Raw genomic sequence first — 27,492 nt, 5'->3', positions numbered from 1 at the left:
TAAAAAGTGTGTGTTCAACATACATATATAGTAAATTATAAAATTTTAAGAAGTTTATAATTTATAACTGATATATCTAAACTTAATAAAAAGTTTAAAATTATAAAATATTTAAACATATTAAATTTTCAAAATTACACAAATGATTTATATTACATGACGAGTTATATGACATTACATGATTGAATTGATAATACTAAAAAAGTAAACTATATTTTAATATGGGTTAAATCCTCATTTTAATATTTTAACAACATCAATATAAAATATGTCGAATCAAACTGATTTAATTAAGATTGTAGTAAATAAAAATTATTATGCGGCATACCACAGTTTATATATTAAATCACTAAAATTAGGAAAAAAGAATATTAGCTGAATTAATATTAAAATAGTACATAAAAAATATTAAAAAAAAATTATCATGCGGGGTCAAAATCTAGTCTGTTTTTAAATATGAAGTAGAAGAAATGCATGTTATTTTTAAGTCCAGCACGCAAAAACAGCACGAATGTTTGATAGAAATAGTGAAAACGGCACACATGTTTTCTCCGAATTTTTTTTCTTCCCGAGTTGGCGAAGAGACCCAGAAGAACCAGAAGAGTAAGTAAAAAAAAAACACAGAAGTAGAGAATCTTCTCTAGTCATCATCTCTCGCAAGTTTAGGGAAAGCTCTGAAGAAATTAGGGGTTTGCGAATTCGATCACGATCCTTCAATTACTTGGCGGATATAATGGAGAAAGCGAGACAACCAACACATGCAGGCTCTTGGTATACCGATAATCGTGAGTCCTCTTTTTCTTTTCTTTTTTCTCGGTTGCTTACGATTTCTCACTTGCATGTTCAATCAATCCTATTTTGGGTTGAAGAATTAGGTTTTCGATTTCATAATTGTGATAATTTGATCTCATGTTTAGTATTATCTGGGTTTTTAGGATTTGATTTCTGTAAAAAGAAAATTTGTGAGATTGTTTTGGAAACAAATGTTTTAAGCAAGTGAGGTTTGACTTTTTTTTTTTTTTCTGGGTTCTGCATTGAAAGATTTGATTAAGAAGAATCTGAAGCGTGTTTTATGTTTCTTTATTCAGCTACAAAGTTGTCATCTGATCTTGAAGAATGGCTTAGTGCAACTGGTTTGGTTAAATCTCCTGATGTACGAGGCGTGATAGCACCGTGAGTTGTTTGTTTTTGTGCTGATCTCATTTCCTCTTAGAATGTGATTGTACTTCTCCTGACTTGTTGAAAGGATTACAGACACGCAGGTTATTCGTACTCCGGTCGTGCAGCTGCCTATGCCTTTGCAAACATTGATCCCACCAACATGTAAGTAAGCTTTGATTGTAAAATTCATTCAATCCTTGCTTCTAAAGCAGTATACTTTGCAATGAGTTAGAGTGAACCCATGAATTCTATCTGACTATTGCCCTGTGTTCATTGCAGTTCACGGATATTTCTTCTTGGTCCATCTCACCACTTTTATACTCCAAAATGTGCCCTTTCGACTGCAACAGTTTACAAAACCCCTATAGGAGATCTACCCGTTGATGTGGAGAGTAAGTTTGGCTAGCTTTGTCTTATTCTTTACTTAAGAAAAATGTATTCACTTGATGAGGAAAGATGTTTTCTTATGAACTCACCAGTGATTAAAGAGATTAGAGCTATGGGAAAATTTGGAATGATGGATCTTCGGGTAGATGAGGCTGAGCACAGCATGGAAATGCATTTGCCATATTTGGCCAAAGTATTTGAAGGGTAATTACAGAAGGGTAGTAATGTTAATGCTCTGAAATAACTTTAAATAGTGAAGGGGGTTTTCTGATACTGGCCCATTCTCGTATTTGATCAGGCACGATGTGAAAGTTGTACCCATCTTGGTTGGAGCAGTAAGTGCAGAAAATGAAGCAATGTACGGTGAACTGCTTGCCAAATATGTGGATGATCCCAAGAATTTTTTCTCAGTATCCTCTGACTTTTGCCACTGGGGCTCAAGGTTTGTCTTACTCTTAGTCTTAGCTCTTCATCTCCTTTCTCTCGTTGAATACCACATTCTGATGAAACTTTACTTTTGATGTATATTTCTGAAATTTTCTTTAATTACATAACTAGATTTTATGAGTCCCTTCCAGTGAGCTAATTGTCTCTGTCATGATTGTGTTCATACGTTTTTGCTTAGGTTCAATTACATGCACTATGACAACACTCATGGTGCCATTCACAAATCTATTGAGGCTCTAGACAAGAAGGGAATGGATATTATAGAGACAGGAGATCCAGATGCCTTTAAGAAGTATCTTCTCGAATTTGACAACACAATTTGTGGGCGCCATCCGATCAGTATTTTTCTCCATGTAAGCCGTCCTAACCCGTTCCTTTTTGATGGTCAATAAATTCATGAAAATTAGTCTTAAGTATCTAGATCTAGTTGTTGCCTTCCTATCTATGTACATTTCTTTTAGATGCAACCATTTTAAATTGATGAATATAAAGGTGAATCTCAACTTGGCTAACCTTTTAGCCCATATCGGGTTTGTAGATATTCTTCAAAACTTATTGCTTCTGTTATATGTTTGCCATTACTTTCAGATGATAAAACATTCTTCAAGCAAGATTAAGATCAATTTCCTGCGGTACGAGCAGTCAAGCCAATGCCAGACAATGCGAGACAGCAGTGTCAGCTATGCATCTGCTGCAGCCAAGTTGGAAAGCTGAACTAAAGAAAGATGAAAACTTGGTGTGCTAAAATTCCCATTCGGTTTTTACATTTTAGTTTCAAGGTCTTTTCAGGGTCGAAATGTATCTTCTAAACACATTTGACAATGCAAAGAACCTTAGAAAACCAAAGGTTTCGTGCTTACAGTCCTCTGTAATAACAACAACAAAAAAGCACAAGACTCTCTCTTCTATTGATATCTAATTTTTCATTTTCCTTAGTAGACTATGTTCGTACATGGAAGCACAAATCAAGTGTCTTGACACTTCACACACTTTGCTCAAACTCTACAGAAACATTCATCAAAAGTTAACTCTTACAATCTCCTTACTTTCTACAAACTCAGGCAGAGCTTCCTTCCGATGCCTTCTCTCTCTACTGTAAATGATCCAGAACAGAAGTGAGAGCATCACAGCTGCCCCTAATATGGCCAGACCCACATATACCCAATAGCTATAATGCCGGAGTCCAGGACAGTGGTCATTGGTTATGTCTCTAAAGGTCTGCTTTGCGTATGAACAGTCCTGAAGCTGGACCAGGAATGGCGCGTCTCTTATCAACCCTGTGCTGATGTTAACACCTGATGCCATCTGACTGTACAGAGTCGGTGTGAGCCTCCCTGTTGTGGCGCAGGTTCCATTCTGGCTCACTTGGCACACGAAACTGGTCCATGCCTGTGTGAGTGTTGTGACATCACTAAGATTTTTGTGTACAACTAGAGACAGATTCAACTCTAAAGAAACTGGACAGAGGGACTTACTTGAGTAGCATTGTTCAGATCGAGCTCACCAGGCGAACAAGAGCGATCGGTAAGGTCATGGTTAAAAGGATTGCAGAGCAATGGAAGCAAAGGTCCAGACTGGTTATAATACATTTGGACAATGACTGGGGAGAAATTGATGTTGGAGACATTAGTGATGACTGTGTTGATTAGATCCACGAGCTGACCCGTCACCTCCCTACTACGCATCAAAGTTTCCTGAGCTGTGGCATTATCTGTACAAGGCAAGATCTCGTCAAGAGCAGTGTTGCTTGATGGTCTCTCAACCCATTCGCTCATTGCCACACATGTGTCTGCTGTTGCACTGATGTTGAAAGAGAAACACATTCAGTTATGTTTGAACTGTAACCAACAATCAAGAAGTTGATGAAGAGGCATGAGACATACTTGTGTAGCACAAGGAATGTTCCGCTCAAGATGAATGTACCTGTCACCAGAATCCATCCCAAAACCACAAGGCTGCACAAAGAGGAAAAGGATTCAGATAGCTTTTACTCATAAAAAGTCTTACAGAGAACATTTCAGGGTTTTTACTCACGTGTAAACGATGACCTGCATCCCAAATATTGAAGAAACTGCAAGAGAAGAAATGTAACAAGATCACTAGATTTAATACATTAGTTGACAGGATTCATATAGAAGTTCGTTTCCAAGAGTTTTGTCTTAGAAAGGATGAAAACAGTACAAAAGATACGGATTCAAGACTTACCGAGACCAAGAAATGTCACGACAAGCATGACGATAGAAACTACAATAAGCGCCACCTTCCTGCAAGAACAGATATCACCATTATACATTGTTTTCCAAGATCCAACAGACAGTATGTTAGGACTTCTTACACGGAATCAAGAAAATGTCTTATGTTATTTGAGCTACTAGTCGATTTCTCGGTGATGGTGGCTACAGAAGAATCCAGTTTCGCTCCGATCTGATCGATTTCAGTTTGGACATTTGCAGGTAAAAGAATCTGAAGAACTGCAGCCTGCTTGGCTGAAGCAAGATAATCTGAGATAGCTCTAAGCTGTGAAATGGTGCTATCAGCTTGGCTCATGACATACTCTAATGTCTCAGTCGTGCTTTCGTTGTACCTGATCTGTCCCGAGTATAGCAGAATACATCCGATTCTGTGACAAGAAGAACTCAAATGCTAAGCAATCAAAACAAGAAAAAAGCACTCTACTAAACTAACAAAGTGGTGTTATCTTTTCTCTGAACTCACACTGCAATAACGGTGAAGATGAGGAGGCAGATGAGGGAGACAACGTAAGCAAGTTTTGAGTATCCAATAGATTTGCTTCTATGGCAAATGTGACACATACAGATGACCAATAAACAGATGCCGAACCCGAGAAACCAGACAGCAGCAAGAACAAAGAGAGGAACAGCTGTATAGCTCACAGACTGCAATATCAAAAAACACAAACACATAATCTAAATCTTAGCACACAACAAACAAAAGAAACATATCAAAGATGAATCATTGAAGTATCTTACTGCCCAGTAATGCTGGTTGCTTATGTTCCATCCTCCAGTATACTTCTCGAAACCATTGAGAGGATCTTTTCTGAAAGTTCTTTGAGCAGCTAAAGCAACTGAAGCAACTTCATTCACTTGAGGGTTGTTGTAACCAGGTCCTAATAATGGCGCCTCTGCCACTATAAATTTCATTGCAGAACCTATTTTCTCGGAAGCTGAAAGAGACAAATCACATAAAGATTCAAGAAAAGAACTTCATTTTTGTTTTGTCAACCCTAGAAATTGCATAGACAATGTCAAAAGTCATCAAGCCCTAAAAGCTACAGAGACAGATTATAGACAAAATTCATTACGAATTAGTCCAAAATCTGTGAAGGGTTTAGCAAAGTTTAGAACTTGTGAGGATAGTGAGGTGTTGCATTTTCATTGAAAACAAGAAACAGAGAATGTATAAGAACACAAAATCTAAAACTGTAACTATTCCTCTTTTACTTTCCCGGAAAAGAAAAAGCTTTCACAAGAAAGTAAAAGAAAGAAAGAACTAATTAAGAGAAAGAAACACAAACCTGTGGGAGGCTGAGTAGGAGAAATGTGAATAGTTGAAGCTCCATGAGAAAGAGAAAGAGCAGTAAAGAAGCAACATAAGAAGAGAAGAAGAAGAAGAAGAGACATTACTAACTGTACGTATACTGTGACGCAATCTTGAGAAGAGATAGAGAGAGTTGCAGTGGTGAAGCAGAGCAAAGAGAGAGAGAGAAGAAGAAGAAAGACAATAATAATAAAAAAAAAAACACAAAAATGCTTTTTTCGAATATCTATGTGACCCACTAAAGACTTTTTTGCAGTTTTTCTGTAATGAGTTTAGATTGATGATACACACAAAACCAGGTTTTCTTTAGAAGTGATTTATTGAACAATGGAATCTAGTAGTTTTAACTTTCACCGCGTGTGTGTTATTATCTATTACTACTACTATATCTTTAAAAGATAAATATTAGCAAAACTATGTTTTAAGAAATTTTGAATATTTATCAAAATTATGTTTTAAGTATGTTTAGTCACAATAAATTTCAAATTCTATGGTATTTACTAGTATAAAAAAGTATTGTATATTAGAATTTTAACATATGTTATTATTTAAATTAGGATTTTTTTATATATTTAAAAGTATCATACATACCACTTAACTTTTCCCAAAGTCTCACATACTTTTTGGGATTCAATTTCATCACACCTTGTTGTCACCATTTTATTCATTTTGAAATATCAAAGAAAGTTTAATTCCAGTCAAAAACTATATATATATACTCATCTTTCACAATTCACAACATGCACCCACACCTAGTTGGGCTTTTTAAGAACATTTGGCAATAGTAAGAATACCCATCTTTTCTTCCAAAACCCAAACCCCCTTTTGTGGTTTACGAAAAATATTATTCCTCGACAAGGAGAAAGTGATATTCTTGATATACTTATACCAAAGGTGGGTTTACCCTGTGGACAAGACACGTGTTAACGAGTTCGGTTTTGGAGGTGAGGATGAAACTGCAGAGAAGAAGTTGATCACAGAGAAAGAAGAAGAAGACAAGAAAACAAACTAATATCTTCTGGTTACACTTTCTAGACCAATTTCTATTATAACAGGGTTAAGTTATAGTTTCTTGATTTCTCTTTGTTTATTCACTTTTGGAAGTTTTGTTGAATTTTACTTGTCAAGTTTTAAGACACATTATAAAACAACTCCTTTTGTATTGCCATAAAGAAACAAACATTTTCACGAGAGAACTAGCTTCAAACTGTTAAGAGGATTCAATATTCCAAATACTTACTCGCCACAAAAGACTTGTTAAAAGCAGAATCAGCAAGTTCTATCACATCAAATATTTTGCTACAGAAGTCTCTAGAAATACTTCACTAAAATGAAAAATTTAGACATTCTTTGACTCAGCAGGAAGAGCAGTTCCAAAGTTGAGACTGTTCCTCATAGTTCTCCGACCAATCCCACCTACATTGCCATTCCCTTTCCTCATCATTGCCACAAACTCCCCATAGTCTATTTGTCCATCCTACAAAATCAACAATAGCCAACTACCATAAACATGTATTCCAAAGCTCCTTCATCAAAGAAACAGTGAAGATCTTTTGTGTACTACTCACATTGTCTTGATCGATGTCTTTGATCATTTCATCAAGATTTGAATCCTTTATACCAAACTCCTTCCACGCCTGTTGAAGCTCGTCGATTGTAATGTACCCACTTGCATCTTTGTCAAAGAAGGAGAATGCAGCCACTAGATTCTCCTCTCTCTCCAGTTTGTTCAAGTGGATTGTTGCAGCTAAGAACTCTCCGTAGTCAATAGTTCCACTTTCATCAACATCAGCCTAACAGACACACACACAATATGAGAATATTACTGGATATTAGTTTCAGCAAAAACAAAGATGCAAAACGTGAAAGTTAATAAGAAAGGAGTTGTGAGAGTTTACTGCACGCAAGAGTTCTTGGATCTCAGATTCACAACATGCACCCACACCTAGTTGGGCTTTTTAAGAACATTTGGCAATAGTAAGAATACCCATCTTTTCTTCCAAAACCCAAACCCCCTTTTGTGGTTTACGAAAAATATTATTCCTCGACAAGGAGAAAGTGGAAAAAAAAAAAAACCAATAAGTTGAATCATATGGAACAAACAACAAACCACAATTAAATACTATAAAAATGAAACGAAGACCAGAACGTTGTGGGACCAGCCACCTTCCAACAACTACTCTTTCATTTCTCAATAACACAATACGAGCGACGACTTTTACAATTTTTATTACAACTTGAAACTGTGTCTTATGTCTTCTTCCTTACACAAAAAGGTTCATACACATATACATATGAGCAAATGCACATGAATAAGTTGTTGTTACACAAAAAGATCAAAAAATGGCGTTCCGTGGGAAGTACTTCTTCCCAATACTCATGGCTCTATCGCTATTTCTTATAATTAGATACAACTACATAGTCTCCGATGATCCTCCTCTCCGGCAAGATCTCCCTGGTCGTGGATCATCTTCTTCCGGCGATGACGTCGTCGTAAATCCCGTCAAGACTAGGTCAAAGAAGTCAAAGAGACTGTTTCACACGGCGGTGACAGCCACGGACTCGGTGTATAGCACGTGGCAGTGTCGGATCATGTATTATTGGTACAACAGGTTCAGGGACGAACCCGGGTCAGATATGGGTGGGTATACTCGGATCTTGCATTCGGGTCGACCTGATGGGCTCATGGATGAGATCCCTACCTTTGTTGCTGACCCTCTTCCCTCCGGTGTTGACAAGGTTCTTTCTTGTTACATTGGTGATCTATATAATATGCATTCTTTACTTACTACTAGCTAAGCTTAATTCTCGAATGATCATGATATTACTTTTCGAGTTTGAGGTTTATAATTGACAATAGTTGCCTAAACAAAACAAAACAAATCTCATGGAATCTTGTATTATATGATTGAGCTATCGAAATTAAGTAATGTTCATGTTGTAAATTTTTTTTCTTCTCTTTTTCACCAAAATAAAACGATGATGAGTTGTATATAATGTGCAGGGATATGTAGTTCTAAATAGGCCTTGGGCATTTGTGCAATGGCTACAACAAGCACATATAGAGGAAGAGTACGTATCATTTACATTCTCATTCCCTTAATTATTTCCTTAATACTCTTTAAATGCGACTTGTGATGCTCATATATATTCTTCTTCTATATATTGACCATCATGTCAGTTACATTCTCATGGCGGAACCTGATCATATCATAGTTAAACCCATACCAAACTTAGCCAGAGGCAACCTCGCTGCTGCGTTTCCCTTTTTCTACATTGAACCGAAGAAATATGAATCTGTTCTCCGCAAATTCTTCCCCAAAGAGAATGGATTGATATCAAGAATTGATCCCATTGGTAATTCACCAGTGATTGTCACTAAGGTATAATAATCACATTGCGAAGAAAAAAAAGTCGCATATAAAGGTTCCAAGACTAATACTTTTTCTTGATTTTGTAGAAATCACTGATGAAAATTGCTCCAACATGGATGAACGTTTCTTTGGCTATGAAGAATGACCCACAAACAGATAAAGCTTTTGGTTGGGTCCTTGAAATGTAAATTTTTTTTCTCTCTACCTTATTAATTAATGTGACCCCTCTAGTTTCTAGATGTATATGTAATGTTTTTTCTAATTGGTCTATGTTTGATTTATACTATAAGGTATGCATATGCTGTTTCTTCAGCGTTACACGGCGTGAGCAATATTCTACACAAAGACTTCATGATTCAGGTTTTGATCAATATATATAAACTTTATCTATTGTTTCAAAAGTTTCAAAATTTTGAAACATAACAAGTCATGTTTGTGTCTGTTGGTATAGCCTCCTTGGGACCCTGAAACAAAGAATACGTACATAATACATTACACTTATGGGTGCGATTTCGATATGAAGGTACATAAATCATGAAACAACTAGCAATAATGAATGTTATTAGATACGCTTGGTTATATATTGTATCTATTGGTTATATAATTTACAGGGGAATATGATGATCGGGAAGATTGGAGAATGGAGATTCGATAAACGATCTTACGGGAGTAAACCGCCCCCAAGAAATCTTACGTTGCCTCCTCGAGGAGTTCCCGAGAGTGTGGTATGTATAGAAACAAAACTTCTCCTTTGTTTCTTTTTAATTTTTACTCTTGTACAGTCCTGATCATTAAGTGGACATAACACAATGCAGGTGACATTGGTGACAATGATGAACGAAGCTACGGCTAATATTCCCAACTGGGAATCTTGAAAATAAATTCTAAGCAAGATTCAATTCCTTTTGACTCTGTTCCATAGTTTTCTTTACTCGTATATTCCATATCTAAGTCCAAAATTTATGATATGGAAAAAAAAAAAAAGTAAAAAAGTAGTAGAGAACTTACGAAGACACTATCGGTTTAGACAGCAACAAAGTTCGAGTCATTATTAAAGAAACGATATGACCATGAAGAGATATCCTGTTTGAAAACGAGAGTGATATTGACTGCTGTTATGTTTCAGTTTCACTCTCATTTTTGTTTTTGATATTGCCTGCTGGTAAGTAAATGGTTTAGCTTACTTATTAACAATCATTTTGAACATTAGAACACAGTAAAGCTTTAACAAATGCACAAATTATCTCTGTTAACAAAGAAGACTTATCTTTAACAAATCATACATGGTCGAAATTTAAAAGCTAGTATTTTTCAAGGTTCGATCTGCACTTCTGCAGAGCTTTCATTCCCAGTACATCTCGTTTTCATGTAGCATGATAGTGACGATAGAGACAATTTTGTAAGAAAATGAAAACAAATAAACTATTTACCAAAATAAAAACATAAAGTCCATTTAAGTTGCTAATATTTTTCTTGAACTGCGTACTATATAACTACAACGACCGAGGAAAGAAAAATAGAGTTGAAAAAGCCTAATTTAATTTCCGTTTACTTCTTATAAACAAGAAGTAAAAACATCGTTCTACTAAAACAGAGAAGACAAAGAACCCAAAAAAAACAAGAATAATAGCGATAAAATCTCTTATTACATTTTTTCTGTTTATTATCTGCTATTCTGCTTTCTTTAGCTTGTACCGCACAGAGTCTCGTCATCGTCAGTGGGTGCAGCCATATTCAGATCAGGGAGGAAGAAGAAACCTTTCTCTTCGTTTTTGATCGGTAAGTGCCTACGTTGTTTACGAGACTCTTCTAGATTTGATTTACTACTAATCAGATCTGTCTTGCCTCGATCTGCGTATGCAAGCTGACAAAAAAAAAAAAAAAAAAAAAAAACAGAACAGATTCTGAATCAGGTTTCGAGGATCAGTGGAAAACGAACAAAGGTAGTAACTAGTAATTAAGGTTTAAAGAGAGAAATGAAATACCTTCTTAATTCTCTTCAAGCTTTGGTTCTTTGCATTTCGTTCAAAGTAGGTTGCTTGCACATTTGCAATCTTCTGATGATGATCACAAGAGAGTATTATTAGAATATAAAACGATTTAGGAGACAAGAGGCAGTATAAATAAACAAATAACATTATAAAAATTACCTTTTCAAGGTCAAGTCTTTCCTTCAAATGCAAGTGCTCTGCATCTTTAAGTTCGAAAAATGTCTGCAATAAGCCAAATGACCATTAGAGAGATCGATCATACACAAGAATGTTCTAAACATTTGTTGAGATCTTTTATTTTATAATATACCTTCTTCTTCTTCTTTGATCTCCTAAAGCAAGAGCTGGTGAATTCATTTACTGCCTGCAAAAATCACACACACGCATTGATTAACAACAACAACAATATATATAAGTAAATTTGCTTATAATAAACTGAGACTAAAGAGAATTAGATGCTAAAGAGAGAGACTCTTTAATTCGAACGAGGGATTTTTCTCTTTATAAAAAAACAAACAACAAAAAAGGAGCAATAGTAAAAAAAAAAAAAAAAAAAAAGCTACCCAATTTAAAAAAAGGCCTTTCGTAAATAAAAAAGTTGGTAATTTTCAAATAAGGAGAGATTTTAATATCATGATAATTCCGTGGCGTGGCAACATCACATGACACCATCATGATCATCAAACACTTAAACATCACGTGACGACAAATTCAATCCGACAAAGTAATTTTTTTTAACTCGCTTTTACCCTAAAACGACATCGTTTCTTTAAATCAAGAAATAAACCATATAGTGAAGACGCGCTACTTGTATGACAGACAACACATTTCTTAAAAAATCCACCCCCCATAATTTGTGGGATATGAGATCATAATACAAACAAAACCAGACCGGTCCCCCAAACCGGTCAATTCTCACCGGTTTACTAAATTAAACTTAAATTGTAGTGGATTGGATTCAAAGATTTTTAACACTCTCTTAAAGTGGGAAACTATCATATCAAGTCACACCCAAGAATCTTGCAAAATACCTAAATTCAATTAAAAAACAAATCTGAACCGAAAATAAAAAAAAATAAAGCTTTCACCGGTTTACAAAATTTACCCATTTAAGTTCTCTTTTTTTTTTTATCAGACTGAATAGATTCAAGATTTTCACAGTTAAAGTTGAGTAAATTCTAGATTTTTTTAGTCAAGTCACACACCCAAGAATCGTGCAAAATTACCAAAAAGGTATTAAAAACAAAAAAAAACAAAACTGAGCCAAAAAAAAAAAAAACATTATTTAAAAGAAAAAACCTTTGACTCTGTATGAGAAAGGACGGATCCGTAATTTACCATAATCGTCATCGGAGAATAATTTCCGACGATCGACAGGGGTAAAAAGGTCAGCCACAAACAAATCTCAACTCAACAAAAAAATCAATTTAACTAAATAACGTGAATGGATCTGTGATTTAGTCTAAGAGAAGGTTGTTCATACGTTTGTACAGTAAGGGGTAAAAAGGTCAAAAAATCATTTCCACCGGAAATGAAGATAACTTTTTCTCCGACGAAGGTCAAACAAACTGTAACTGACAAAAAAAAAACCGATATGATTAAAAAAAAAAGCGTTTTAGCCGAAGACGACGTACGTAAGAGTACGAGAGATGACATCATCAGCCGAAGACTGAGAGAAAATCGTGTACGGAGGAAGAAAGGGTAATTTAGGGATTTCAAAAGAAAAAACGCCGTAGTTGAGAGATCGGAAAACACAAAAAAAAAAAACCCATAGAAGAACGAAGATCCAGAAGAAGACGAAGAAGAAGAAGGATTTAGAGAATGGAGAAAGTAACAAACACATACCTTAGATCCGGATGTAGAGCAGCTAGCAAGACGACTAGTATCTTCAAAACCATCAGCGGTTGCGGTAGAAGGAGAAGTAGATCCGCCGCTACCAGATCCGCCACTCCAACATAAAGGAGTCATCGGACTAGCTCTAGCCGAACCCGAATCAGTTTCCTTCTTCAGATAACCTCCGACGCCACCAACATTAACCCCTAATCTCGAAGGTCGTGACCGCCGTTGACGAATCCCCCACCGTAATTCAGGTAGATTAACCGCATGATTATCGGATTTAACAGTACCGGCGTGTTTGAGTCGGAGAAGAAGCTCGACCAACATAACGTCGTCTGTTAAAGCCGTCTCTACCCACTCATCCACCATCTTAGGCTTCTTCTTCACAGACGTTATTCTCATTGAAATCGGCTCAAAGGTAACAGAAGCGGCGGCGATAAAGAGGAAAAAAAACAAAAGAGAGAGAGAGAGATGGGAGAGAAAGAAGAGAAGGAAGGAAGAGATGAGAATGTGAGGAGAGTCTCTCTGATAAATGAATATATATGAGCCTTCCCCTTCCCCTTCCCCTTCCTTCCTTAATACTGTATTAATATTTTCTCATTCTTTTGTCATTTAATTTCCTGATTTATGTAAATCGTTTTTTTCCATTTTATATGTCAATTTGAGAATCTTTTTTGTATTTTTTCTCACTGCTGTGTCGACGATGTGGAAATGTTTTTAAGATCGGGTCTTTGGTTAAAGTGGGACCTACCACATTAGTGTTGCAGCTTGGTGAAAACGAATCTTCTTTTGCTTGTTATTAAGCCCAACTACGGCCCAATATTTAGAGTCCAACTGAATCTGTTCTTTGATGGAGCTCCTACTGTTCGTCTCTTCCATCTCTTATGATCCAACTTAGAATGAGATGAGAATAGCCTCTTGTCCTGAAACTGTAAGCTCAAGATTTTTGATATTCTAATTTGAGATCCAAAAACCATCCATCGTCAACTAGAATTAGAGATTGACAAAGGCTTAGTTACATTTACCAAAGTTCTAAGTTATAAACCACTGTTTTCACTACTACTACTTCGCTTGCTATCTCTGGACCGTCCGTTCTGATAGGTTGTAAGGTCCAAAACCAACACTAGAAACATAATACAAAGATCTCGTAAACTTAGTTTTCATCTAAACATTGGTATATGATATTATGATCTCTAAAACATGATGCAGAAAACTGCAAATCTATGAAGTCGCATATACCTTCTTCACTAACAAACGATTACATATGACATGGGATACCACTGGACACAGTAAAGACATTAAAGACAAAACATTATACTATAAAAGAGACTAAAGAAATGCGAAAAGCCTAATCACATACTAAACCCTAGAAGTGAAACTTGAGACTTGTTGAAGAAGATAATTTCGATCTTTCCCCTTGAAAAAATAAGAGAAGAATTCGAAATTTTTTTCATTACGAAGATGTCTCTGCATCTTCTAACTTCCGGAGGATGCAAGATCGGACCGGTTTATTTGAACGATCAGAGGAAGAAGTCAGAAATGAATCAGGCGATATCTAGGCGTAGGATTCTGATGAGATCGTTGGTTGCATCTGTTGGTTTGGAAACAGAGACGCTTTTCTTAGCGAAGAACGCCGGTAAAGGGACTTCACTCGGCGGCGGAGATGTCGATGTGACTGGGCCAGCGTAAAACAAAGCCGGCGTCGAGTTCCGATTCGAAGAAACTCCGATCGGAGTCGATATCTTCACCGGATCTGTCCCGATCCGACGGTTAGATTTCAGATCTGGCTTTTCAACCGCTAGATCCGGTATCTTAACGTTGTTGCCGCGCTTCAAAACTCTCACATGATTTGAGTGGTTCAGAGGAAGAGAAGGAGGAGAGATCGTGGTTTGATGACGTGGCGGACTCCGGCGACGGCGATTTCTTACCGGTTTTTTCTGACGGTGAGGAGTGGGAACGTTGTTGTTTGTGGAGAAGAGATCGTTTAGACAATCACGAGGATGAAGAACAGCGACTTCCATGGTGGTGATTTCTGAGAAGATTGTTTTTTTTTTTTCTGGAGGAAAATGAGAGAGTTGGGGAAGAAGAAGGGTATAACTGTAAAAAGAGAGATGATTTGTGAGATGGGTGAAGATAGTTTTAGGGGGGTGTATTGAACTTGATATTTTATGAGATTTGATGGGATTTTAATATTTTAAAATTTTGAGAGATTTAAGTAAAATTTTAGGAGATTTGGTTATATGTTAGAGATTTTAAATGATTTGATTAGAAAATGATTTGGAATTTTGTGAGATTTGGTTATTAAATTTTAGGTGATTTTAGAATATTTTTTTTCTTAAAAAAAGATAGCAACTTCGCTGGCAAAAAAAAAAAAAAAGAAGATAGCAACTTCGATTTCAAGGTGTCTTATTCCCGAGATGAAGCAACTTAATCGTGTTATGTATTAGTGAGATCTCTACTTCTCATGCATGTATACACAGTTCACAATGTCCTTTTTTTTTTCTTCACGTCTTGTAGTTTGATTTTAGGAGTAAGCTTTTAGTATAGGACCATGGGTGATGAAGGACTCCCCTCTTTTCAATGCGACAAGTGTTTATTCTGTTCCAGCAAAATATAAAGAGAAGATATTTTAATTTATTTACATATAGGATCTATCATCCATAGTTTTTGGTGACTTGTTTTCTTTTGTTTTTTCAAACGTCTCTTGTGCCTTTCCCAAGGGAAGAAAGTTTAATTACTTCTCTCTGTTTCTGGATGTTGTTGAATTTGAATCATTGCTTTCTGGATGGAGAAGATACGTAAAAATTTGGCTAACTATAGTAATAAGACAGATTTCGGAAGAAAACTCACAATTTATTAACAAATACACACCTTCTGGTCTTTTGAGGTGTATGTATTTGAGAGTTAAAGAGAGAAAGAGAGAGAGAAGAGAGACGACAAGTTGCAGAGATGGGGTTCTTTTTTTTCTTTTGTCGTAAAAGTGTGTATTTTGTAATTGGTTTAGAATGGAACTCTGTTTATTAAAAATCCTTCAAAATTTCACCTTTAAAGGTGTGATTTTGTAAGTCATATTTTTGAACTAAAAATGTTTGTAAAATCTCCTAGAATCACATTCAGTAGTTTTTTAAAAAAACTTTATGATATTTTGAATAACAGTAGATTTAAAGTGAGATTCATAAATTATTGATTGAATAACAAGAGATTGTGAATAATTTTAAATGATTTATATAAATTTCAAATTCAATAACACAAGATTTCAGATGAATTTTTAAAATCATTGATTCAATAACAGTGGATTTTAAGAATACCCCAAAATCTTCTAAAATGTCAACTTCAATACACCCCTCTTAGTTTTTTTATACTATATACTAGAGGATTGGTTAATTTTGTTAGCGTGTGTGTCTTCTTCGATGGCAAAAATGTGGTTTGGTTTCTTTACCCAACCCCCCAACTCACTCACTCGTTACCAGTTTTATTATCTGACGCGCTTTTTGTTATTTTTTCTTTATTTTATTAGTTTGATACGATTAAAAACAAAACAAAACAAACAAACACATTTTTGTTTTGTTTTAGCTATAATACATTTATGGGTCTAAAATAGTACCACTAGTTTGAGAATTATTGTTAAGAAATTGTGGAGTTTTTTTTTTTTTTTGTTACACTGAATAAAATTTAAACAAATGAAAAGTTGATGGAAATTTGAAGAATGTTGGTGACTTCATTTGGTTACATTTATTTTAGAGTTTGAAATGTTTTATTATGTATTTAATAAATTATGAATACTTTAATATTATAAATAAAAAATTTCATTATTAGTTTAAGAAATAACTATAAAACCAACACTTTTTTGTAAATTTTGTCAAAAAAATAAATGTTAATGAAATCTCAGAAAAAGCTAATGTGTCGCGCTCACGTAGCTCTTCACATAGCTCTTGTGTCTTTTTTTTTAATAAATACTCTTACATCTCATTATCATTTACATAAATATGTCATTGACAAATATAAGATAATGTCCTTTTCTATTAGTTTTAAAAAATCAAAAATTTAATTAGTAATTAAAATCCAGAAATGTATTTAATTATCAATTTCATAACATATCCCCTATATATTAATAGAGAAGCACTTTCACAAAAAGCTGATGTGTCGCGCTCACATAGCTCTTGTGTCTCTTTTTAATAAGTACTCTTACATCTCATTATCATTTACATAAATATGTCATTGGCAAATATAAGGCAATGTTCTTTTCTATTAGTTTTAAAAAATCAAAGATTTAATCAGAAATTAAAATCCAGAAATGTATTTAATTATCAATTTCATAACATATTTAACTATTAGAAGTAAATTACATTTCACAAACAAAAAAAACTTATTCATTTATTTATCACTTTTATACATTTTTCTCATTGCATTTTTAAACTTAGGATTATTTTAAATTAAACCGATTAGTCTAAAAAATATTGTTTTATCTATTTAATGGCATAGTGATGTAGATAATAATGTGAAACATAAAATATGTGAATTTGCTTTTTAGAAACACAAAAATATATCAAAACTTTCTATACCAACTTAAATTCTTTTCCAAGTTCAAATATTTCATGGGTGAAACTTATTTTACAAAAAAATAAACGCAAATTTGAATAAACGAAAAATAAACTTTACTTAGATATTTTGTTTATACAAAGAATCTTAAATCCTAAATAATAATTTTACTATAATATTTTATTTAAACTGATTTATCTTGCACATAGTGCGGGTTAGTACCTAGTTGGTTAGGTTCTTAAAACAACTAGATAAGGTTCGCATAGTTACACAGTTAATAAAGAAATAAATCTATCGATAATAAGTAAAATTTAAGTGATGATTTAGAAAAAATATTAGATAAATAAATATATATAATGATAGTTTATATTTTCATCATAGAAAAAAACTTAGATCCCAAACATATGTACTAAAACTCGAATCTGGTTTAAAATTCAGATAAATAATTTATAAACGTATAGCTGAATTCACATTCAGAGAACAAATGATTTTGAGGATCTTCTTTGTTATTGCATATCAGGCCAATTTTAGGAGCGTTGAGACCCTAACACCTCAACCTGTCCTTTGTGTGCAATCTATTCCAAGCCACCACCCAACATATTAAGGCATGTTTGAGAATTTGATCTTTAAACCACACTGATTTATGCTAAGGAACAAGAGCATTAATAAAAATTTAAAGCTAGCTATGTTTTACAGTTCAGAATGTGTTTGAAGGAGCAATTAGGCTTCCATATGTAAACATCATCATGCTGAATGATTCAATCATGCTCTCAACATCTGACAAGGCACTTTTACTCATCGAGATAATTAGATTTATGCTTCTACTCGTGGTAATCCACCATGCTCTTCCTCTTTAGCGCATCCCTTACCACTGCGTCAATTGGTAAGCGAACTACCTGAGGAGTAATAAGGCCCAGCCAAGTCTATAAAGAGTTATATACATGTCCAGTTGTCATGCCACAAGCTAGCAGTTTTCCAGACTCAATCTCACAAACAATGAAAGATCTGGCTAGAACTCTATAAACATCTAAAAACACCATGTCTACCGCCACAATCACCGCCGGTGACAGTCTCTGAAAATCTAACAGAATGAACTCTTTAACCACTTGATCATTGCCATTTGGTTTTATTGTGTTATTTAACTAAACAAGATATTGTAATGTTATTTTTTATCACTTATATAACATTATATTATATATATATGGGAGATTCTCAAAAATAGCACAAATTTAAGTTTTTCTTCCAAACTTAGCACACACTCTTCTAAATTCCAAAACTAGCACACATGCTCTAATTAAATATTAAAACACTAAAATTATTTATTTCCTTAATTAATTTACTATCATTTTCTTACGCGTTTTCCTGGACCAAGTACAATCATGCGTCTCTCCTCCGTTAACCAGCTTACAAGAGATCGGAACTTCGACACAATCGTCGGCGATCTACAAGAGATCGATAACATCCGCAGGAGATCGATGACATCCATAGAAGATCGGTGACATACGCAAGAGATCGATGAAATCCACAAGATATCGGTGACATTCGCAAGAGAGACACGAAGATTACAATTTCTTATTATAATTGAAGTTTGCCACCGTTTTACCTCTTTTCTATTTCTCTCCTCTGTAGCCATATGAGGTTTATGTTAATTGAAACACTTTTTGTTTGAATCCTTCTTCTTATTCTACAACCTAGCTTGCAAAATTGGGCGTTTTTGATTCTGTTGGAGGGCTTTAGGTGTTTTATTTGTTTGCTGCTTTGATGAAGTTTAACAGAGTGAAAGTGATTTTTGGTTGTAATTTGAGCTCTTTGGTGAAGGTTAAGATGTGACTGATACATATGATTCATGTAGCAAAGTGATTGTAGATGGTTGTGTGTTCTTTTCCGCATTAGAGGTTGATTAGTTAGTCCTCCTCTAATATGCAGCACCAAATGTTATTAATCTCAACAGCAACGCTTTAGAGAAGTCTCGTGAAAAAGGCATATCACAAAATTCAGGAAAGATTTCTTGAATTTCAGGATGACCGTCATGAAAAGAAAAAAAGAGCATTAGGAAGGAGTCATTGACGTTTAGGAAGAACTCTTTGAAATTTAGGAAGAAGTCATTGACGTTTAGGAAGGTCTTCCTAAAACATCATGTTGGATATTTCTATTTGCTACCTTTATTGTAAAACACCAATATGGGCACATAATCAAATCATTATACATCACTAATGAAGTAATATGTGATACAATAAAGCAAAACACATATAAAGAGATTTAGAAACACATTTTTAAAAAATTTAGGAAGGATTCCATAGCTTTTAGGAAGGTGTTCTTGAATTTTAGGAAGACCTTCCATAATGACGAACTCAACTTCCACTCAAGTGCCCATTTTCCCATCTTCATCATCAACTCTCTGCTTTGTTCTTGAAATATTTGTCATCATGTATACCATCAATCACTTGAATTTAGAGCTGAAAACCTTATTCAACAACATGATCAGTCCATGAATTCAATTTTCGTTTTAACATATTACTTCAAGAGATATATTATATATCACCCCACATTTAATCTAGTTCTGCAACACTAGCAGATTGATTAACTTTAAAACCCCAAGAAACACTACCAAGTTGATCTGCAAAATCAAATATACTTCACTAAATAGAGTAATATGTGATACACTCATTTTTTTAGATTTAGGAAGGATTTCATATGTTTAGGAAAACTTCATTGATATTTAGGAAAATTTTCCTAAATATTCAGAAATCCCAGTAATGGTGATGACCAAACTAGATGATCATACTACGGCTCATCAGCACTACTAGTCAACTCCATAACAGACGAAGTATAAGTCGAAGACATCAAAATGATGAACTTTTTACTCTTTACCAACTACTTTGTTCCCAATGACATTATATCAAACACTTGATATGCAACTACTTTGGTATCCAAATAAGAGAGAATAAAACTCAAATACACATTTCAGCTTCAAGATTACCCATATTTTTCTATTTTATTCACAGTTAAGATTCCAATACCCAACAATTTAAGCCACCACTCATAATCAGATTTCACTCATTACCCAGCAATTCCCAACAGTTCAAATTTCATTCAATAACCAAAAATTCCAATACCCAACATTTCATTCACTAGAAGACAAACCCCAAAGATCTGAGCGGAAGATAAGCTTCAAGTTCTCTTTCATTTCCTTCATCCAACACGACATCTCCGCTTCTACTTTCTCTTTTACATTCAAAAGCTCTGGTGGTGGTCTCAGTAGAGCTTTGATTGTTCTACTTCAAAAGCTCTGGTGGTGGTCTCAGTAGAGCTTTGATTGTTCTATATTCGAAAGCTCTGGTGGTGGTCTCCGACATCTCCGCTTCTACTTTCTCTTTGATTGTTCTCAGTAGTAAGAACAAAAATATGTGAATTCAATAGGTGATGAGAATCTCAAAATTTGAGATCAAAATTTATACACGGAGAAGAAGAAGAAGTTTTACCACCACAAGCTTCACTTTCACCGGAAGATCCACCTTTACCGGGAAACTTCGCTTTCACCGGAAGATCCACCTTCTCCGGGAAGCTCCGACTTCACCGGAAGCTTTGTCGGAACAAAAACTATCAAGATCGTAAAATTTAATAAATCGATAAATTAATATAAAATTTATCATTTATTTTGTTTTTGAGATAATAATTCACTAATGCTATTTTGGAATATTTGAAAATGTGTGCTAACTTTGGAACAAAAACTTAGATTAGTGCTAGTTTAGGGTATTTCTCTATATATATACACACATATTTCTTACTACATACGAAAGAGAAAAAGAAAAAAAAATTAAAGATTTTAGAAGGTTATTTTTGTTGAAATGTAAGTCAAATAGATGGTCATTTTCTGAATTATGAATAGAGAGAGCCATATGGTACCAAACAGGCCTGGGCAATCGGCCAAAACCGTTTAAACCGAACCGAATAAACCGACGATTTCGGTTTTTGGTACCGAACCGATTTACTGTTATAAACCGATCGGCGGATTTATAATTAGAGTTCGGTTATCGGTTCGGTTCGGTTCGGCAGACGATAACTGATCGGTTTTCTCGGTTAAAGGAAACACCATATAAAAGACAAAACCCTATATTTTTAACGCATCTATGTTTTCTAATCTCTTCCGCCTCTGTTCACAAAGAAACCCTCTTCTTCTTCCTCCTTTTACTTCCTCTTCTTTGTTCTTCTTACCACTTGAAGCCATCGTTTCAATCCTTCTTCTTTGTTCTTTTTGTACCACAAATGGATATTGAGCAGACTCACGTCCAACCCGATTACATAGCCGAAGAATTGGCACCCAAGGTATGCATCTCACATGGTCTCGAACCTCTCTTATTGTGTCATTTATTGATTCAGTTAGTGATTTATTGATTCAGTTTGTGATTTACTTCTCTTTTTCTTTCGTAGATCTGTAGTTTGCGCCTGTGAACTATAGCATGACCTTGTCCTTCCAGTCCAACAATTGAATCTCATCTCGAAGATAGAAAGGGAAGTTTACCGTCGCCTTTGCTGTCATCGTGGTTCGCATCGCCGTCGCCGTTCCTGCCGCTGGCTCACCATGAGCAATGTATCGAAAACCCTAATTGTTAATGTGTTGGGCCTGTCATTTTGTTTATTGTAAAATTTTGTTAATTGGGTTTCTAACCAGTTTGTATATAGATTTGTTTTTATTGAGCCCATTAACTTTATTTTGGTGTATTTCGGTTAATATTAACCGAAATAGAAAATATATCGATTCAATTCGGAATTGATTTAAAACTCGAAAACCGACCCGAATAACCCGATTACCGAATAACCCGAACCGAAATTTAATTCGGGTTATTTCGGTAAGATTTTTAGATAACCGAAATTTCAGAAAACCGATTAAACCGAACCGTTTAACCCGTTTAAACCGAATGCCCAGGCCTAATACCAAAGCTCAAGGCCACAAGCTCTAATTTCTCAAAAAATCAATTAATAATCGAGTTTTAACCTTTTCAATAGCAAAGAAAATAATATGTGTGTTCTACGCCCAAAACTTTCCTTCTTTTGTTCATCACTTTCATTTCTTTGTTATATATTAATGGTAGAGAAAGGAAAAAAAAAATATCAACTCTTTTTGAAAAGACACCTTTCTCTTTCCCTCCTTTATTTGCCATAAAAGAGAGATTTCAAGAAGACAGCGAGAGAAGAAAGCGATAGTTCGTTCACTCTTCGCTTTCTCAAGAATCTCTTTAAACCCCAAAAAAAAAAAAAAAAAAGTCTTTAGAATGAAACCCATCAGAAACTTTTCTTTTTTCAGCAAAAAAACAATAATGAGAGACCTTCTTCTTCTTCTTCTTCTTATGAACATCTTCATTACTGTTTCTGCTTCAAACCCTTCTCTAGCTCCTGTTTACTCTTCCATGGCTACATTCTCTCCTGGTATTATTTCTTCGTTGACTTCATTTCATTTTTTATTTAATAAAAATTTCTTGGTTTCTTGATTTGATCTATGCGTCCTCGAGTTTCGAAAAAAAAAAAAAAAAGATAATTTTGTTTAAAAAAAAAAATTAAATGCTATTTATGAGCTACTCTCTTCTTGTCTTTTTGTTTTTATTTTAATTGGAAATGTAATTCTTATCTGAAATTCATTCTTGAATTTAGAAACATTGGTTTGATTTAGAATTTCAAGAACTATACTTGAGATACTTGACAACTGAAACCGAATCAATTGTGTTTTCAGGAATTCAAATGGGAAGTGGTGAAGATGACAGATTTGATGCTCGTAAGAAACTTCTGATTGGTCTCATAATCAGTTTCTCTTCCCTTGGCCTTGTAATCTTGTTCTGTTTTGGCTTCTGGTTTTATCGCAAGAACCAATCTCCCAAATCCATCAATAATAATTCAGGTAATGAATCACTAATTAATAAATCATTTAGAGTGTATACTGTTGATTTCAAGTTTGTTTGAGATTATGTGTATTGATCTTTTGTGCAATGTTTTTAAAAATGAAGATCCTGAGACTGGGAATTCATTTTCCTTGTTTATGAGACGACTCAGCTCGATTAAAACTCAGAGGAGAACATCTATCAACAAGGGTTATGTTCAGTGTTTCGATATCAAGACGCTTGAGAAAGCAACAGGCGGTTTTAAAGAGAGTAACGTAATCGGACAAGGCGGTTTCGGATGCGTTTACAAGGCTTGTCTGGACAACAACACAAAAGCAGCGGTCAAGAAGATCCAAAACGTTAGCCAAGAAGCGAAACGTGAATTTCAGGTAAAAATAAATATAAACCTAAATATGTCCTGTTTCAGCTTCTGATTACTTTGTAAATCTCTGATTCTTGGAGATCTCAGAATGAAGTTGACTTGTTAAGCAAGATCAAGCACGCGAACGTTATCTCATTGTTGGGTTCAGCAAGTGAAATCAACTCGAGTTTTCTAGTTTATGAGCTCATGGAGAAAGGATCCTTAGATGAGCAGTTACATGGTAATAAACATGTTCTCTCATATGTATGATCTTATTTAACCCAAATGTATTGTAAAAAAAAAAAAAGGAAAAAATGATTATATGAATTAATAATCATGATTGATTAGTTTTATCTATATAATTAATGTCTTAGGGCCTTCTGGTGGATCAGCTCTAACATGGCACATGCGTATGAAGATTGCTCTTGATACAGCTAGGTAAATAGCCGACACTTTTCAACTCCTTGACCGGTATTCTCATCGGTTAATCTCGGTTTTTATTCTGTAAACCGATTTTGCTCTGTTTTGATCGCAGAGGACTAGAGTATCTCCATGAGCATTGTCGTCCACCAATTATCCACAGGGATTTGAAATCTTCGAATATTCTTCTTGATTCTTCCTTCAACGCCAAGGTTAATACATCGTCTTTTGGAATGTTGTTAAATTAGATATTGGTTCTTGTTTTAGTGTAAAACTACTGTTTCGTTACAAAAAATGCAGATTTCAGATTTTGGGCTTGCTGTATCGCTTGATGAGCATGGCAAGGCCAACATTAAACTATCTGGGACACTTGGTTATGTTGCCCCGGAATATCTCCTAGACGGTAACTATGTTCACTCTTTATTCCCTGACACAGTTCTTATATCTTTGGTTAGTTGTGTAGCACGTAAATAATTCATCATGTGAGTACTAGTCTCACTTTCTCATGGATTCATTAACATTTCAGCTTAAATAATCGTTTTGTGATGAAAAGAACTGTTTGATTTTGGATATATGTGTGTTAGGTAAACTGACAGATAAGAGTGATGTTTATGCATTTGGGGTGGTTCTGCTTGAACTTTTGTTGGGTAGACGGCCGGTTGAGAAGTTGACTCCAGCTCAATGCCAGTCTCTTGTGACTTGGGTATGTTATTATACGGTTTAACAACGTTATACAAAACGAATCGGTTTGTGATATATAAAGTGTGTGGTTGATGCATGGTGCAGGCAATGCCACAACTTACTGATAGATCCAAGCTTCCAAACATTGTTGATTCGGTTATAAAAGATACAATGGATCTCAAGCACTTATACCAGGTTCGGTCTTAAGATAGAACCGGTTTAAAGTCCATTTTGTTTGTGACTAAACTCGAATGTTGCTTCAATAGTTAGGCTTTGAATTCATGGTTTTCTGATGTAAAACCGGTGAGATTGCAAATAGTTTGTAGATTACTGAATCAAGGCTGTTAAATACTTTCGCAGGTAGCAGCCATGGCGGTGCTATGCGTGCAGCCAGAACCGAGTTACAGGCCGTTGATAACCGATGTTCTTCATTCACTGTTCCACTGGTTCCAGTTGAGCTAGGAGGGACTCTCCGGTTAACAAGATGATTGAAATCGGACACCAAAAATCCAAATCCGTTTTGATGAGTGAGATCTTTTACCTCTTTTTATTTTTGTACAGGGTTGTGATTCGCTCATCTCAAAGTTTGGGGGTAAGAATGCGAGAATAGAAGTTTTAATTTCCGGGTTGTTGGGTTCTATAATTACATCTATGTATTTTTATAAAAATTTGTAAATTGTTTATATATCACATGTCTTAGGGGGGTGTATTCAACTTGACATTTCAAGTAATTTGTGTGAAACTTACAAATCCTATGTTATTCAATCATGTATTTTAAAAAGTCTATTAAAATCTACTGTTATTGAACTGATGATTTAAAAATCTACTTTAAAATCCAGTGTTATTCAAAATAGTTTGTGGATTTGGATTTTAATGATTTTTGAGATTCTGGAGGATTTAGATGGGATTTGTTTAGTTAAAAATAGAGAAATCCAAATCTCATGGTTTTATGTGGGATTTGAAAGAATTTTACAATAAATCATATCAACTTCCCTAGAATCTTTCAAAATTCCAAATTTTCTAAATCCCATCAAATCTTCAAAAATCATGGTTTCAATACATCCCCCTTAATTTTGTGGTTATGAAAAAATGTGGAAACTTAACATGGTTTCATAAATTCATATATTCGAAAACAAATTACTTCAATCTAGCATGATAAAAGTTTGATCGATCTGATTCGAATTCGAACTGACTTGAAATTGGTATCATCATCTAGATTCAAGTCCAATACAATATTGCTTGTTGAAAAACAAAATAACATATATTGTGTCATACGCCTCTAGATTCTGGATTAGTCGGATCAAAAGGTCATAGATTCATACATCTATGAAACAAGTTTGAGCAAAGATAAAGAAAATAACAAATGGAATTTGATCATTGACCATCATTGTCAATGATGCAATAAGTTTGGCAACGATGGAATAAGCATGATCATGGGCAAAGAACGTAAGTTTGGGAAGAGTAAACCTCTGGATGAGTAAGATGGTTTAGTTTATTGTGGCATAGAGATGGTTCTGATGGAGGAACCGGACCTCGTTGAAGCTTGTTCTGTAAACCGTACAATCGTCCCAAATCCTTCTCCCATATCGGCAGCCTCCCCGAGCTTCCCCTTCCGAGCAAAGCTAGAAGACACATCACCAAAATGAATCTCCACATCCTTTAGTTGAATAAGGTTTAGTGGTTAAAACGTTGAACTATGACACGAAGGTTATATATCAAAATGTACTTTGGGTAAGAAGGGAAAGTATGAAAATGAAAGAAGAAAATGTTGATGGAACTAGCTATATATGTACACATCTATATGTGTAATATCTATATATAGAGAAACAGAGTGAATTGATTTGAATGATGCTAAATTGGTATGTTTTGTCAACTTAAAATGATGCTTTTTAGAATATTGACTTGTTCCTTGTTATACTACTCTGAGTGGTAATGTCTTGAGTTCAACTTTTGCGTATAAATTTTAAGAAACGTTTAATCAACGATGTTGTATTTTGGTGGGTTGATCTGTTTTTCAACTATTATTATGTAAGCAATCAAACATTAGAAGAAACTACAATAACGTCATCCTTTTTATAAGAAATCCTCTTTTAGACTTTATGAAGAATGTTGCATCAGAATCGCTAGGCCAACAGTCAATAGCGACGGTGAGAACACAAAAGCAATGGAAGCAAAAACACATATAGGCATATAGCTGACAAAAGCAAGAAATGGGTACACTTGGATTAAAATATAGGTCAAACCTAACAATTGAACTCCAAAATACCTCGTCGCATTTTGTGTTAACCATTGTGTTTTGTATACTTATACAACAAAATGACAATTGTAACATATGAACTCTCTAATGCCTCAGTGCTTTTTGGGTTAACTGTTGTGTTTTTTTATACTAATACTTTTAACAAAGCCCGATTTTAACTAATTTATACAAAAATCCATTTTGTCAATTGAGATTACTAACAACCCACAAGAGTGAAGGTCGCACAAAACCTATAATAATTTTTTTACAATATAGAAGTCGGAAAATAAAGCATATATATAATATATAATATTACGTAGATTACAGTTTTACATTTACCCAACAAGTAATCAAGGTCAAGTATCCTAGTAATTCTTATGGTTCGAGTGATTAAGGACAGTGCCAAATGCACAAGACTACCTAAATCTATTTCAATTGTGTTCACTTACGTTGATGTCTTATCGCAACCAGAAGAGAAAGGAACCTAGGAAATGAATCTATAATAGGTGAAGATCGATAGCATCATACTCAATTATCTCAAGCCTCAAAGAAACACAATTAGTTATCAAATTACCAAAATGATAAGATTGCATACACAATTTGATCATAAGCACCAAACACATTC

General features: G+C 34.7%; 8 protein-coding genes across 9 annotated transcripts; 3 read left to right on the top strand and 5 right to left on the bottom strand.

Moving 5' to 3' along the window:
- Window positions 1–517: 517 nt before the first annotated feature.
- LOC104713990 (uncharacterized) lies at window positions 518–2,930 on the top strand. The gene is made up of 8 exons (XM_010431217.3): window positions 518–785; window positions 1,089–1,173; window positions 1,255–1,323; window positions 1,441–1,553; window positions 1,641–1,752; window positions 1,847–1,990; window positions 2,174–2,348; window positions 2,584–2,930. The coding sequence occupies exons 1-8, from the start codon at window positions 734–736 to the stop codon at window positions 2,707–2,709; spliced, it is 876 nt and encodes a 291-aa protein (XP_010429519.1). The 5' UTR covers window positions 518–733; the 3' UTR covers window positions 2,710–2,930.
- LOC104713991 (uncharacterized) lies at window positions 2,882–5,864 on the bottom strand. The gene is made up of 9 exons (XM_087464847.1): window positions 5,534–5,864; window positions 4,986–5,182; window positions 4,711–4,892; window positions 4,331–4,615; window positions 4,201–4,259; window positions 4,030–4,066; window positions 3,879–3,950; window positions 3,471–3,795; window positions 2,882–3,384 (listed from the first exon to the last, which is right to left on the bottom strand). Exons 1-9 carry the CDS (start codon window positions 5,637–5,639, stop codon window positions 3,013–3,015), a joined length of 1,635 nt encoding a protein of 544 aa, XP_087320973.1. The 5' UTR covers window positions 5,640–5,864; the 3' UTR covers window positions 2,882–3,012.
- Window positions 5,865–6,738: 874 nt separating this feature from the next.
- LOC147939292 (calcium-dependent protein kinase 12-like) lies at window positions 6,739–7,547 on the bottom strand. The gene is made up of 4 exons (XM_087465928.1): window positions 7,544–7,547; window positions 7,455–7,501; window positions 7,125–7,349; window positions 6,739–7,033 (listed from the first exon to the last, which is right to left on the bottom strand). Exons 1-4 carry the CDS (start codon window positions 7,545–7,547, stop codon window positions 6,896–6,898), a joined length of 414 nt encoding a protein of 137 aa, XP_087322054.1. The 3' UTR covers window positions 6,739–6,895.
- A 163-nt stretch (window positions 7,548–7,710) lies between these two features.
- Window positions 7,711–10,055, top strand: LOC104713988 (hydroxyproline O-arabinosyltransferase 2). The gene is made up of 8 exons (XM_010431216.3): window positions 7,711–8,295; window positions 8,561–8,628; window positions 8,738–8,939; window positions 9,017–9,114; window positions 9,221–9,290; window positions 9,382–9,453; window positions 9,542–9,655; window positions 9,746–10,055. The coding sequence occupies exons 1-8, from the start codon at window positions 7,900–7,902 to the stop codon at window positions 9,803–9,805; spliced, it is 1,080 nt and encodes a 359-aa protein (XP_010429518.2). The 5' UTR covers window positions 7,711–7,899; the 3' UTR covers window positions 9,806–10,055.
- A 270-nt stretch (window positions 10,056–10,325) lies between these two features.
- On the bottom strand, window positions 10,326–13,451 carry LOC104713987 (uncharacterized). 2 transcript variants are annotated; one of them, XM_087464845.1, is made up of 5 exons: window positions 12,767–13,451; window positions 11,232–11,285; window positions 11,081–11,143; window positions 10,916–10,987; window positions 10,326–10,794 (listed from the first exon to the last, which is right to left on the bottom strand). In XM_087464845.1, the coding sequence occupies exons 1-5, from the start codon at window positions 13,157–13,159 to the stop codon at window positions 10,615–10,617; spliced, it is 762 nt and encodes a 253-aa protein (XP_087320971.1). In that variant the 5' UTR covers window positions 13,160–13,451; the 3' UTR covers window positions 10,326–10,614. The 2 variants fall into 2 exon arrangements, with proteins under 2 accessions (XP_087320971.1, XP_087320972.1); XM_087464846.1 differs by having other exon boundaries at window positions 10,916–10,984; window positions 12,767–13,379.
- Window positions 13,452–13,914: 463 nt separating this feature from the next.
- Window positions 13,915–14,934, bottom strand: LOC104713986 (uncharacterized). The gene has a single exon (XM_010431213.3). It carries the CDS (start codon window positions 14,776–14,778, stop codon window positions 14,302–14,304), a length of 477 nt encoding a protein of 158 aa, XP_010429515.1. The 5' UTR covers window positions 14,779–14,934; the 3' UTR covers window positions 13,915–14,301.
- A 7,370-nt stretch (window positions 14,935–22,304) lies between these two features.
- Window positions 22,305–25,269, top strand: LOC104713985 (putative receptor-like protein kinase At1g80640). The gene is given in 11 exon segments (XM_019229770.2): window positions 22,305–22,723; window positions 23,025–23,189; window positions 23,296–23,558; window positions 23,639–23,771; window positions 23,905–23,968; window positions 24,066–24,162; window positions 24,251–24,353; window positions 24,535–24,653; window positions 24,737–24,826; window positions 24,992–25,064; window positions 25,067–25,269. Coding segments are annotated over 11 exon segments (1,314 nt in total). The 5' UTR covers window positions 22,305–22,569; the 3' UTR covers window positions 25,120–25,269.
- Window positions 25,270–25,903: 634 nt separating this feature from the next.
- LOC109126592 (uncharacterized) lies at window positions 25,904–26,388 on the bottom strand. The gene has a single exon (XM_019230279.2). It carries the CDS (start codon window positions 26,285–26,287, stop codon window positions 26,063–26,065), a length of 225 nt encoding a protein of 74 aa, XP_019085824.1. The 5' UTR covers window positions 26,288–26,388; the 3' UTR covers window positions 25,904–26,062.
- Window positions 26,389–27,492: the final 1,104 nt, after the last annotated feature.

Source organism: Camelina sativa, chromosome 9 (assembly GCF_030686135.1).
Source record: "Camelina sativa cultivar CO46 ecotype springtype chromosome 9, ASM3068613v1".
In the NCBI taxonomy this organism is placed as follows: Eukaryota; Viridiplantae; Streptophyta; class Magnoliopsida; order Brassicales; family Brassicaceae; genus Camelina; species Camelina sativa.
This window is presented reverse-complemented; position numbering and strand designations above follow the sequence as displayed.

Bases quoted from the DNA above. Each gene is read 5' to 3' on its own strand.
- LOC104713988 (XM_010431216.3), top strand. From the start codon at position 7,900: ATGGCGTTCCGTGGGAAGTACTTCTTCCCAATACTCATGGCTCTATCG. The intron at 8,940-9,016 runs GTATAATAATCA...TTGATTTTGTAG, and splicing joins CACCAGTGATTGTCACTAAG to AAATCACTGATGAAAATTGC. The intron at 9,115-9,220 runs GTAAATTTTTTT...TTATACTATAAG, and splicing joins TTTGGTTGGGTCCTTGAAAT to GTATGCATATGCTGTTTCTT.
- LOC109126592 (XM_019230279.2), bottom strand. From the start codon at position 26,287: ATGTGGAGATTCATTTTGGTGATGTGTCTTCTAGCTTTGCTCGGAAGG.
- LOC104713986 (XM_010431213.3), bottom strand. From the start codon at position 14,778: ATGGAAGTCGCTGTTCTTCATCCTCGTGATTGTCTAAACGATCTCTTC.
- LOC147939292 (XM_087465928.1), bottom strand. The intron at 7,350-7,454 runs GTAAACTCTCAC...TGTGTCTGTTAG, and splicing joins TCCAAGAACTCTTGCGTGCA to GCTGATGTTGATGAAAGTGG. The intron at 7,034-7,124 runs GTGAGTAGTACA...TTGATTTTGTAG, and splicing joins AAGACATCGATCAAGACAAT to GATGGACAAATAGACTATGG.
- LOC104713990 (XM_010431217.3), top strand. From the start codon at position 734: ATGGAGAAAGCGAGACAACCAACACATGCAGGCTCTTGGTATACCGAT. The intron at 1,753-1,846 runs GTAATTACAGAA...GTATTTGATCAG, and splicing joins TTGGCCAAAGTATTTGAAGG to GCACGATGTGAAAGTTGTAC. The intron at 2,349-2,583 runs GTAAGCCGTCCT...CATTACTTTCAG, and splicing joins CGATCAGTATTTTTCTCCAT to ATGATAAAACATTCTTCAAG.
- LOC104713991 (XM_087464847.1), bottom strand. From the start codon at position 5,639: ATGTCTCTTCTTCTTCTTCTTCTCTTCTTATGTTGCTTCTTTACTGCT. The intron at 4,616-4,710 runs GTGAGTTCAGAG...TTCTTGTCACAG, and splicing joins ATCTTCACCGTTATTGCAGT to AATCGGATGTATTCTGCTAT. The intron at 4,067-4,200 runs GTAAGTCTTGAA...CTTCTCTTGCAG, and splicing joins CGTGACATTTCTTGGTCTCG to TTTCTTCAATATTTGGGATG.
- LOC104713987 (XM_087464845.1), bottom strand. From the start codon at position 13,159: ATGAGAATAACGTCTGTGAAGAAGAAGCCTAAGATGGTGGATGAGTGG. The intron at 11,144-11,231 runs GTATATTATAAA...GGCTTATTGCAG, and splicing joins GATCAAAGAAGAAGAAGAAG to ACATTTTTCGAACTTAAAGA. The intron at 10,988-11,080 runs GTAATTTTTATA...GATCATCATCAG, and splicing joins AAAGACTTGACCTTGAAAAG to AAGATTGCAAATGTGCAAGC.